Source organism: Astatotilapia calliptera, chromosome 19 (genome assembly GCF_900246225.1).
Source record: "Astatotilapia calliptera chromosome 19, fAstCal1.2, whole genome shotgun sequence".
Taxonomy (NCBI): domain Eukaryota; kingdom Metazoa; phylum Chordata; class Actinopteri; order Cichliformes; family Cichlidae; genus Astatotilapia; species Astatotilapia calliptera.
In genome coordinates, this window is record NC_039320.1 from 25,487,557 (window position 1) to 25,499,346 (window position 11,790).

The 11,790-nt window shown below is 41.5% G+C and overlaps 1 protein-coding gene across 1 annotated transcript; it reads right to left on the reverse strand.

The window, feature by feature from the left end:
* Positions 1–57: 57 nt before the first annotated feature.
* On the reverse strand, positions 58–10,265 carry entpd5a (ectonucleoside triphosphate diphosphohydrolase 5a). Its single transcript, XM_026152910.1, has 14 exons — positions 10,238–10,265; positions 6,500–7,029; positions 5,994–6,073; positions 5,547–5,690; positions 5,086–5,161; positions 4,473–4,508; positions 4,037–4,125; positions 3,870–3,949; positions 3,713–3,774; positions 3,513–3,614; positions 2,722–2,865; positions 2,555–2,611; positions 1,637–1,752; positions 58–1,484 (listed from the first exon to the last, which is right to left on the reverse strand). Exons 2-14 carry the CDS (start codon positions 6,942–6,944, stop codon positions 1,401–1,403), a joined length of 1,515 nt encoding a protein of 504 aa, XP_026008695.1. The 5' UTR covers positions 6,945–7,029; positions 10,238–10,265; the 3' UTR covers positions 58–1,400.
* Positions 10,266–11,790: the final 1,525 nt, after the last annotated feature.

The window sequence follows — 11,790 nt, forward strand, 5'->3', positions numbered from 1 at the left end:
CTAACATTAAATTATTTAAATCTTTTTTCTTTTAATATATTGAAACATACACAAAGCTTGTTTTTTCATGTTTTATTGACACATACATGATCTCACTGGATTTACTTCAAATGTACATATTGTCACGCATGAGTGTACTCTGATACTGATGAGTATGAGTACAGAGGCATTTGGCAGCAGTTGTGCGGCATAAAGTTTTTGCAATGTAAAAGCACTTCTTACCAAATAAGTTTCACTAAGTTTACATTATGTATATACAGCAGTAGTTATTGGAGTATGTTGAATATTAAAAGGACAGTAGAGGCATGGCTTACGAAACGGTTACACAAAGAGTTTAAACATTAATATTGGATGAGGATAATTAAAATACTCTTACATAAACTTTCAGTTATTTAAATATTTGTACAGTTCACAAGAAATACAAATGACTCTGAGCAACCAACAAGGAGTTCTCAAAGATGTTATTACAAAAACATTTTGCTGTATTTGTTTGGCTGTGGATTAGGAATCTGCATGCATGGTCTACCCTGGATGAGGCTTTCTTTTCCTTTGGTAGTACAGTTCATCACAAAGGCCCCAGGTAATTGAGCCCTGCTTCATAAGATATTTTAATGTCACAGTAATGACTGCACGCTAAAAGAATATGGAATTTAACCTCATTTAAGTAGCAGCATCTATAACCCACTCTGTCAGAGGCATCTCTCCACATCTCTCTGCCCCAGGGTCATGGTGAATCCACCACTAATGATGAATATGTACAGCTGTAGAATACATCAAGGTGAGTGACCTTGGCTACATTATCTGCAGTTAAAGTGTTACTTGCAAAGTAAATGGAAGCTATATGATGGTCAGCTGCTCTGTTTTGAGTTTGTCTAAGACTAGAGAAAATTAACTGGGGTCCTAGAAGATGATTTGCATCTAGCATGAAAAGGAAATGGATTTCCAAGCATCTACAAAGACAACAATGGTTGCTGCTCCAGCAACTAGTCTCTAAATGTTCCACTGTACTATACAGTGTACGCTGGGACCACAGTGAGCACCAAAGTACCACGACCTGTTGTATTGCTTCTAAATGACCTGTCAGGCACTTTATAGGTAGGTGGAGAAGCTGTTTCAGATTAGACACTCGGAGGGAATTAGAAAAGGTAAACGTTTTACAAAAATAAAAGTCAGCCCGCCAGTTATGAGCTCAACATACAGTAGAAATAGCTGGCCTTGTAAAAAAATAGTGATTTCTTTTTCAACAGTTCTTGAAGTGTGCTGAGGTTGAGGAGATGAGGGGCATGGTGAGCAAGGAAGCATGGTGTGAGTGGGTGTGTGTTGGTGATGGGCTGATGGAGGAAGGGAAGCCCCACAGTGACGGTCCCTCTCAGTGCCAGCTGCAGCAACAGCGACCCGCCTTAGTGGATGTTAAAGTTTCTGAAGTAGTCAAAGGTCGCCCCCAGGGCCCAGCTTGTCTCCACATTGTTCACCTTTTTGGCAAGCTGTCGAAGCAAAAGAGAGGAGGGATCTCCATCAAAACCATTTAGTTTTACAATGATTTTAAAAATACAGAGTGACAGGATGTGAAGGTTTTTGTAATCCGTTTTTATAAATAGCTACAGTAAAAAACCTGTCTGTAATTAATTTCACTCACATGAAGCACCGTGCTGTCTTTAAAGCCAAAGCCCTCTTTTAACAGGCAGGTGATGTATGTCATATCCATGCACAGGAAGGGATTAATTGCCCGGTATTTGGTCATCTTGTTGCACACTGCAAACACACACACATGAAAAAAACATCGAAACACAGTTTTTATATGTGGCATGAACAGAAGATTCACATGTTACGCAACAGCATAAAAATACCACCATTTCTAACTTGTGTGCAGCATGATTAAAAGATAGCCTTTCTGTTTTGGTTGGCTGAATAATCACAGAGGTGCGATTAATACGGCTCAAGGTCAGCACAAGGCTGTGGGTGGGTGGTGGTGTTAAACAGCCGAGCACAGTGTGTGTGTGTGTGTTTCAGTATGTGTCAGCCCCCAGGTGGTGTGTGGCTGTCAGGTGCCCTCCTGCCAGGGCCAGACAGACATCCTCAGCTCAGCTGCCAGCCCAGCTTGAGCTAGACTTGTTCCTCCAGACCACGTGACAGCGTTCTCACAATACAAACAGCCTTACATAACACACCAGCTCGCTATAAATGTGGTTCAGCATGGACATTACAGCTGTCACTTACTGAAAATGATAGGAATGGCATGTGTCAATTGAATATACTTGTGCATTTTAATGGAATGTTAACATATATTTACTCTATAATAAACTACATTTGACCTGTAATTTGTCTCCATAATGCGCTTAGGAAAATAATCTGTTACATTTTACTGTTGTAACACTTTTTTTTTTGACAGGATAAGTTGTGCCAGTTTGGTGTGCCAAGCTTCTGGGCACGAACAAGCCTTTGCTTGACTCTACAGCATGAAGTTTCAGCGGTTAGAATATATATATAACTTGTAAGATTGTCGGTTTCACTCACTTTATCCAACCCCAGAGAAGATAGCGTGTGTAACTCATACCTTCTTTGGCTCTCTTCTTGAAATCCCTGACTTCAACCGTACCACCTCGACTGCCATCTGTGGAACAAATACAAAAACAAATGTGCAATCTGAATACCTACTTTGTGCAAAACATGGTAATTGACATGAAAGATAATGGAAAGAGTTGCTGGCCTGTGCCTACGCACCGATGAGACCAGACTCCACAGCTCTGTCGAAGTAGTAGGAGAAAGCATAGAAGATGCTGCTGCCTCTCACTTCATATGGCTGGTGAATTATTCCTTTGATCACCTTCATGACCTCGTAGTAGCACAACTTATAGCCGGCGTATCCTGAGGAAAGAAAAGAGCAGGAGGAGGAAGAAGATTTGTGACTTAATGTTGCATAGAGGAAGCAATGGAAGGAATGCAGTTCAGAACACTGGGAGCCTCACTCTGAGGTCAGTCAGCGGTTGAAGCTAGGGGCTTACCAGATAATATACCAGGGAAGCCCCAGAAGGGCAAGTTTCACACAGCCCCATGGGTATGGTTGGCTCACTTGTGCCGGCAAAACCATGTGCTGACAAGAGCGGCAGCTTGCACAGCCCTGTTGTGCTGTCTATTTTTACCACATAATTGTGAGCAAGCCAGATCAAGCTGCTCGTTACACAAAAAAATAACAATTCAGGGACAAGCCCAGCATCTTTTGGCTACTCGACTGTGGTATGGGAGTGACTGCCTTATTTGTGAACTTAACTGACAGTTTTCTTTTCGTTTAAATACAAGGTTGACTGCAATATAATTGTTCAAGAGGGAAGACGGAGAGGGAGAGAGGATGACAAAACATGCGTTCGGCGCCAAGGTTAAACTTTAAAATGTTCTCATGTGAGACTGTATTATACTGTACGCTATTGTGTTCCAGAGTTTGGAATGGAATGCTTGGATTGTTGGATCCAAGGCAGTGGGAATACAATCGAAACCTCAGAGTGCTTTTATCTTACCGTCTGGAATCCCGCTAACTTTATAGGTGGTTCCTGAAAAAGTCACATTTTCCCTGAACTTTTTCGGGAGGCATGAGCTAGAGAAGACTTTCCAATCCAGACCTGGGAAAACAAACATTAAAAAAGGCTTTTTTGTCTTGAAATCAATACATTTATGAAAGAATAACAAGAAAGATGATTAAAGTTATAAGACACCCTACCATCAGCTCCCAGTGCTCCAAGAGTTGCAAAGCGAGCTGCAAATAGTCCATTTCCAAGGTAGCTGTATAATGATGACATACAGTTAGGATCAATTTAAAGACATATATGCATGTCCTGCTTTGCATTATACTAAAAATATCTCACTCCTGGATTTACCTGTGTGTGTAGAGCTGATATGTTTGATTGAAGAGGTCAAAGTTGGCGATGTAATTAGTTGGAGCAGACTGAACAGTTTTCTGTTGGATCAACAGCACGTTTAGTTTTGTCGTGGACTTTTGGTGAAAAAAAAAAAGTATATTTAACATGTAAAAATGTTTATTCACCTTTGACTTCGGGAGGAACGTGATCTGTGTAGATCCTCCGCCCAAATCCAGAATCCCGACCGTCCTCCTTGTGTTGGAGTAAAGGTGACCTAATGGCAAATAAGCAGCAAGTTGAACACAGGACACGGGATAAGAACGATTAAGTCCATCGTCGGTGTAATAAAAAGTACATATTGTTATAAATCTACTAATTTCCTAAGCTGTAGTTAGAATTTCCTGTGTCGTGTGAAATACATTTGATGGTATCACAGCGGTGTGAAAAACGTGAGGAAATATTGCTTGTTTTTGCAGTCTGTTTTGGACCAATGATTCAAGCTCATAACCTCAGAGAGGAGACAAGAGTCTTTCACTGAAGGGCTTCTGTGTACACTGGAGCCTCAGATATGAGCCTGCTGACCACTAACACCACCATAGCAAAACACAAGCAATGTCTTACCTGTAAGGAAGTTCACTGTGACCCAGGCGAGGACTCCTAAAACAGCACATGGGTGAAAATGTCAGCATGAGTCAATCCCTGAGAAGTGATTACAGCTGAGTTATGATAAATGTGCCCATTTAAACAACTTTAAACCCGCAGAATAACCTGCGAATGACTTTTAGTTCGGTTCTCCTTTATTAGGCTGATACATAAATAGCAGCTTTCGGTCTAACTTGCACGACTGCTGAGCAATCCAGGTAATTACAGTTGTCTCAGATGTAAAAGTTATTGCACTCATAAAGTGAGGATAACAAATAGCGCATACTCTATGATGAAACATAACATAGTGAGGGTGTCTTAATGAGTGATGTGGAGGCTCACGCTAAATTAAAGGGCGTGGGGCAGCTTGCGCTCACACTGCCATATTTATTTGTCTTAAATGAGGTAGTAACAGAACTCTCATAAAAAGAATTACAAGAGCAGCATTGTTTGTCCTCAGTAAATGGGGCTGTTAAAGCACCTGGTCAAACAATACCTCAATTCAAAAATCGTAATTTTTAAGAAAATAAAAATGTTTTGCATACTATAAACAGTCCAAATGGTAATGATGCAATGAAAAAAAATGACCCACCTTCATTTTTGCCATTCATGATGGTAACACTGTTCCTTGGCACATAGAAAGGGGATTCTCCAAACACCTCTTGTACCTGTGGAAAAGATTTATTCTACTCAATATGTCTTCAGCTGTACAATCATAGTAGACTGCATGATCAAGCGTGTCACTCTTTGTCATAAAAGTCTTCTCAAACCCCAGAAGACAAAATGTGCGCTCTTGCTTTAGAGTGACAGATAAGTAAACCACATGCACGGCTGGAACAGTAGTCTGGATAATACTTAAAATGACAAATATGGTTACTCCACACAACCCCACAACAGCTGTTCTTTGCAACATGAGAGCCACCAAACGGGCAGACATGCTGCCTTTTTTTCTGTGACACTTGTAAGCACTTAGTGGTTTCTCATCCCGTTCCTTGGCGGGACGGGTGGTGTTTGTGCCAAACTGTCTGAGGGCAGAGAGAAAACGTGCCTCACCTCCTTCAGAAGAGCCCTGGCCTTGTCTTCAGGCAGCAAGCGCAGACCTGCCGTGGCCTTTAGGACCACCGGGGTTCTTCTCCAGTCCTCCTCTGGCACTGTCTTCTTGGCAATCCTCAGTAACTGGCGGATGGTGTTGCCACCCTATGGAAGAGAGAACAAGGAAAATATTGAAAAATATTTGTAAAAATATATATTAAAAAATCCTACGTTCAAACTCTGTGGACATTTCTTTAGAGATCAGTGTTTAAAAACAGCTCAAAGGTAAGGTAAAAGCAGCAGATATTTTTATAATTACACAGTGTTTACATCACATGAACCCAACCCAATGAAAATCCCAGCGGTTTTGTGGATTCACGACTTAAAGGTATGTGTTTGTGTTGGGGGGTGCCTCCCCATTGTACCTGGTAATTAATACAGAGCTTTGGTGTAAATAGGCATCCATACCTCTTCAGGGTTGTCCTTGTAAGAAGACAGTCCAGGTTTGACTGCGTGGTACATTTCATTGTCCAGAACTGGAAGCTCAACTAAAAAAGAGAGAGAGAAAATAAAAAAGTCAGTGAACAGATCATAAAACAGACAGACTGTAAAATGTGACATATTGTAATAAAAAAAAATAAAGGGTGACTGAAAAGCTTTATTTGTTTTGTTTTGTTTCGTTTTTTAACTTTTAATTACTGTGGATATTTAGGCTGGAGCTTTGACCTACATCCAGCATGAATTTTAAAAGTCTGCTTCCTACACAGTTGAGTCAGACGGGTAAATTAAAAGTCTCATCTACTTTTAGAAGCTGCATTGGCTGTGCACTCTGTCGGTGCATGTCTGTCCTTACACCACACAGCGAATGACCTAACAGCAAACAGAGTGGGAGTCAGCAGCATGTGCAAAATCCCTACTACTGCTTCAGAGACAGAGCGAGAGAGGGAGGGAGGGAGAGGGAACCGTGCACTTACCGGGGTCTTTCTGAATGAACTTGTAGATATGGATCCTGGTGCCTGTGCTCCCAGCGTCAAACATGATCCCATAGAAAACGCGACTCGTGTTGAAAGGAGAGGACCGCTCAGGCGCGTGATCACGCGCAGGATGCGGGTGGTACCGCTCAGGTGCAGGGTGCACGACTTCGGGCACCGGGTGGAAAGCTTCTGGTATGGTGTGGGTGACTTCAGGTGCCGGGTGGAAGACCTCGGGGACCTCCGGGTAGGTCGGCACACGGGGTGGCGAGACTTCAGACACCGGGTTGGATACCTCGGGGAGGAGGTTCTCCGTGTTGGCGGAGTGCTCCCGGTAGCGGTAGAAGTGGGGGATGTAGCGATGGTGGCGGTAGTAGGTCGCCTCCGCTAAGAGGTTCCCGGACAGAAGCCACACGTATAGAGAGAGGAGCAGGCTCGGCGTGGCCATTGTTTTCACAGCCAGAGTGAAAAGTCAGCTGGATTAAAGAAGAGAAGCCTGTGGATGCTGAGGCAAAGGAAGGCTTGCAGGGGCCCTGGAAAGAGAGAGAAGTGGAGATGAGGAGAGGCAGAGTGGATGCGATGCTCACTCAGGACTGTCCGGTCATCTGTTTACAGTATATAAAGACATAAGGCCTTGGCACGGGGCCATATCCAGAGCAGTCATCCACCAATCCTGTGGCGGTCCATCCCAACTCCATCAGGAGTCCCCCCCCTCCCCACCATCACCCTCCTCCCGTGAGCTGAGCTAAGCTGACTGACTACCTGCCTACCAACAGCATTGCCTCTTTTCTTTTCTTTTCTTTTTTTTTATATGTATATGATCAGGATTATTTTTGGCAGTGTTTTTCCCCTCCTCATCTTTACTGGTTATTCCAAAGCCCTAGAAAAAAAAATCCCTCAGGAAAGGAGAAAGGGGTTTATAAAGAAGTCAAATGAATGGCTCACACTGAAAAGTTCCAAAGAAATGGTCCCAAAATACTTTTATGAGTGCATTTAGGACTTGTATAGTAACTTTGCCTCAGAAATGTCTCCATCCTACAACTCTGGACTTTCACTACTTCACAGGAGCTCAAATGCTGCTGCTGCTGCTTAAATCAGGAGTGATGCAAGTTTATATTTGGCACATCTGCAGAGTTTCACACCAGTTACTGTAGTTTGAAACATTTTGAATGTCTTTGTTATAGGATCGTATTTGCACTAATTTGGGGATTAACCTCTACCAAGTAAGTATTCCCGATTTTTGTTAGGAAGAACAGCAAATTACTTTGAAAGCAACATTTTATTTCAGATTGACAGCTGGACATGATTATAGCTATATTGTATTATCATTATGTACAACATCTACAAAATTATGTTTAGCTGACAGAGTGAATTGTGCAGTTATATATGTATTTATATACAAAATGTAAAAGATTTTCTCTCCTCGACCGTCTCTTCACAATCCTACTATGATCACCATATGAAATCCGCTGCAGCTGTTTCACCAACCTTAAAAAATGCAAATGTGACCTGCAATCCAGCTGAAATAAAAGTTGAAAGAATGTTAGCAATCATCTCACTCCCACTCATCTCTGTGTTAACCACAGGCTTTCCAAGGGAAAAAATATTTGGGCTGCAAGGCACGTTTCATGAGAGAATGCATGAGTAGCTGTTTCTCCAATTTAGGTGGGCGGCTGGCATGCCATCATAAGCCATGCTGTAGAGAATCATCTAAAGCTTTCTCGCGTTACGTGTTTCCTGGTTAATGTTGAGTATGCAGAGGATATCCCACATCAGTGGAGTGCAGAGGCAACTCGGAGACCTTACGTGAACTGAGATTTGAACCAAGCTGTGATATTTTTCACCCACTTTGAATCAACAGAAAGAGGACAGAGATGTGAAAAAAAGGCACTGGTAGTCTAGCAACTAAGGCATCCCTGGAGAAGTGACCCCATCTCAACCACCCTGTTTTGACTCACGCAACAACCAAGGCAGAAACCGAGCTATGGGCCTGCCCAGCCAGGAGGGTACGGGGGGGCAGAGGTCCCATCAGTGGGCACAAGAAAGTGCAGGATGTCCACGGAAAGGACAATGTGGGGAGGGTGGGGCTTGGCACCAGAGTGCACCCATCATGCCATTCCCCTCCCAGGACACTCAACTGTGCAAAGCACTGTTCCAACACTGTAATTTGGACTAAAAATAATGGACTTTCTTTCCTCCTTCCTTTTTTCTAAATACTGTGGCTACTTTTTTCAATCCTGTGGCTCACCAGAATGGTCGTTCGCCCCTATCAAAGCGTACATGTGCAGGACCTCTCACTACATCTATGTGATCATACATGTCACATTGATATCGCACTTATAACATGGCTGCAAGTTGCAATTGTATGAGATGACGTCAACAAATCCTGAGTAAAGATTTTCTATTAGAAATAATAAAGAAGCAATTTTTGTTTTATTTGCTGAGTGAGTTTATTCTTAAATCATTGGTGCTTATGTTCAGACACATCCTGGGGCTACTGTTGCAATTGATATGTATAATGTGCAATGTTTGGACAACTCCACCTTGGGACATTTAGTGCTTCTGCCATGAATCACAGGACAATTTAGTTTTCAACACACCTATATTTATGTTGCCACTAAAGTTGTGCAACTGGAATTTTCCTCCGTGTAAAATGTCACGTTAACCGAATATGTAAAACAGGTATTTAAGAAACAAATTACTATATTATTGCAGAATAAAGTTTAAAAAATAAGTAATTAAAAATAATCTTTTGCTATATTCTGAGTTCAAGAGTGAACTGCTGCTGTATACGCCTGCTGTGCAGTGCTTGTATGGCATGACACAGCACAAAGACGCTGTGTTAAACAAGAGGTAGTTTCAATTCGGCGTTTGGTATTTTGTTCAAGTTAACTGAAACCGTAAAGCATGAGAAGGGACCCCAGCTTTGTAATCTACACTGTGCAATATATCATTAATATGCTGCAATGTTACCCTCAGGAATGCCATGTTTGTGGGTGTCCTACCCCAACAAGTCCATTGAAGAGACCCAAACCTTGTCATTACAATTCCAATGATAATGACAGCTTTGAAAAGTTCAGGGTTATTTCAGTTTGCTCTCTTCACTGTCATAGTAATTACCTTTAAATTTAGTCTTCAAGCTCTGTTCACGATGCCAGAGCACTGAACGCCCCTATATGGTTCAACTTACAGTATAGCCACACACAACTCGTATTGCGATATCTACTTTTCTTTTTTTCTTCTTTTTTTTCCAATTTGATGAATAATTTGCACTGGACACTCAGGCTCCTGCCTGCAGAAAGCTGAACAAGATGATATGAGAGAATTCAGTGGTTTTGAGCTTGAATTACGACCTGCACTAACTTTACATTGTTTCTATTGGATGAGCTTCTTCGAAGATGTAAGCCAACTGCATTTATGTTGATCATAGTGGTTTTCCCATAACCTCGGCAAAAAACAACTGTGGGGATAGCAAAGAAAAAAACACAGTTCTTTTCAGGACAACATGAACAATACTGCTGACAGGAGCCAAATGTGTCTCATGTCATCATGTGGGAGGAGATCATGTGAAAACAGATCCTGTTTGATAGTGCCCAGCTTGAGACTACTATAATTACAAGACAAGTGACAAATACAGACAGTCCTATGTCAGCCTTGCACGTTGTTCAGCAGAACAGACATTTGCACATCATCTCTGACAGTGATTGATTGAGTCATCGAGTAGCTAACTGAACACTTTACCTGTAAAGAACAAGGTCGGAAGTGCTCTTCTGCAGTTGGAGATACAAAATACAAAACTGCAAACACAAAAATGAAAAAGAATCTGTAACTTTTGGCTTTAATTTATCAAACGACAGCAAAACACAGCACCTTTATGACACTTCATTGCAAAAACTCTTTTTTTAAAAAAATAATCAGCCAATAAATAACTTGTATAATGTTTGCAGCCAAAGGAAAAGGAACAGTACTACATGTAAACTACATAAAATTTTTCTATAGGGGTGAAACCAGACCAGCATGCAGTTCATACAGGCACAGGTTTGAGTAATGTAAGAATATTAATTACAAATAAATAAGTTACTGCTGGGGCATCTAAGTACTTTGTTTTCATGGTCATCTCTTGTACATGTTGGCTCACCATCACGGCTTAAGCCATTTGAGCCAATGTTCATCTTATCTGCACCTTACTATCATAAAATGTAGCAATACACTTATAATAATCTATCTATCATACTATCAAACTAGGTCAAAAGTGACTGAATTTCAATTTTCTTGGAAAATACATGGCACAAAACTTGTCATTTAATTTGTCTATGTTTTCTTTTTTCTTTCTGTCTTTTCCTTTCTTTTCTCCTCCAGCAGCTGCTGGCAGTTTAATGGTGTGGGGGATATTTCCTTGGCTGCCCATGTCCATGCCTTTATGATCACAGTGTAACCATCTTCTGATGACTGCACCAGCAGGATAATATTTGTTCACCTATTTCTAACAAGGAATACTTAATAAAATTGCAGGTAAGTGCAAGATAAAGAAAAATCACTAACAAGCCAACAATCTCCTTTGAATAGCAGTTAAAGATACTGAACATGAACTATCCCTTTCTGTAGCTGCTTCTAAATACACATCCTCTTTCACTTCTCTTGCCTACGGTTTGCCACAAGGTTATGTTTTAAGCCCCAAAATCTTTCTGAGCAACAGCTCTCACATAGGTGCTTAGACTCCATTAAAAGTTGGAAGGCTCCCAACATCCTGGTTTGTAGCCCTGACAGATTTGTGTCTAAGGTAATGGAAACTCTAGCACCCCTTGCCACATTTGTTAAATCTTCTATCAGGAACTTTGGAATAACTTGTGACTCCGATTTCACATTGGACAATCAAATCTCTGGTTTGCTCTTGTTTTTATTACTTAAGCAATATTGCCAAGTTAAGTGCCACTGTATCAGGCTGTGAACTGGAAATTGTTATTCATGCATTCATTTTATTTTGTCTAAGCAAAACCTCCTTGGAACCACCCAAGGTTGTTTAGAACCCAGCTGCAGGATTTCTGACTCTTCTGAGTGTTGCTGACCCAGATGCACTGGCTCCCCATTATGTTCACGGTCCATCTTAAGATTTGGCCTTTGACTTTTAGAGCTGTGCATAGACAAGCACCATCATACATTGGAGATTACATGCACATGTCCCAAGTAGGTCCCTGAAGTTATGTGACTATAGTGTCTGCTGGTTGTTCATCATAAAAGGCTGAAAACTACGGATACAGCGCTTTTTTAACAGTGCCACCTCCACCCCAGACTCA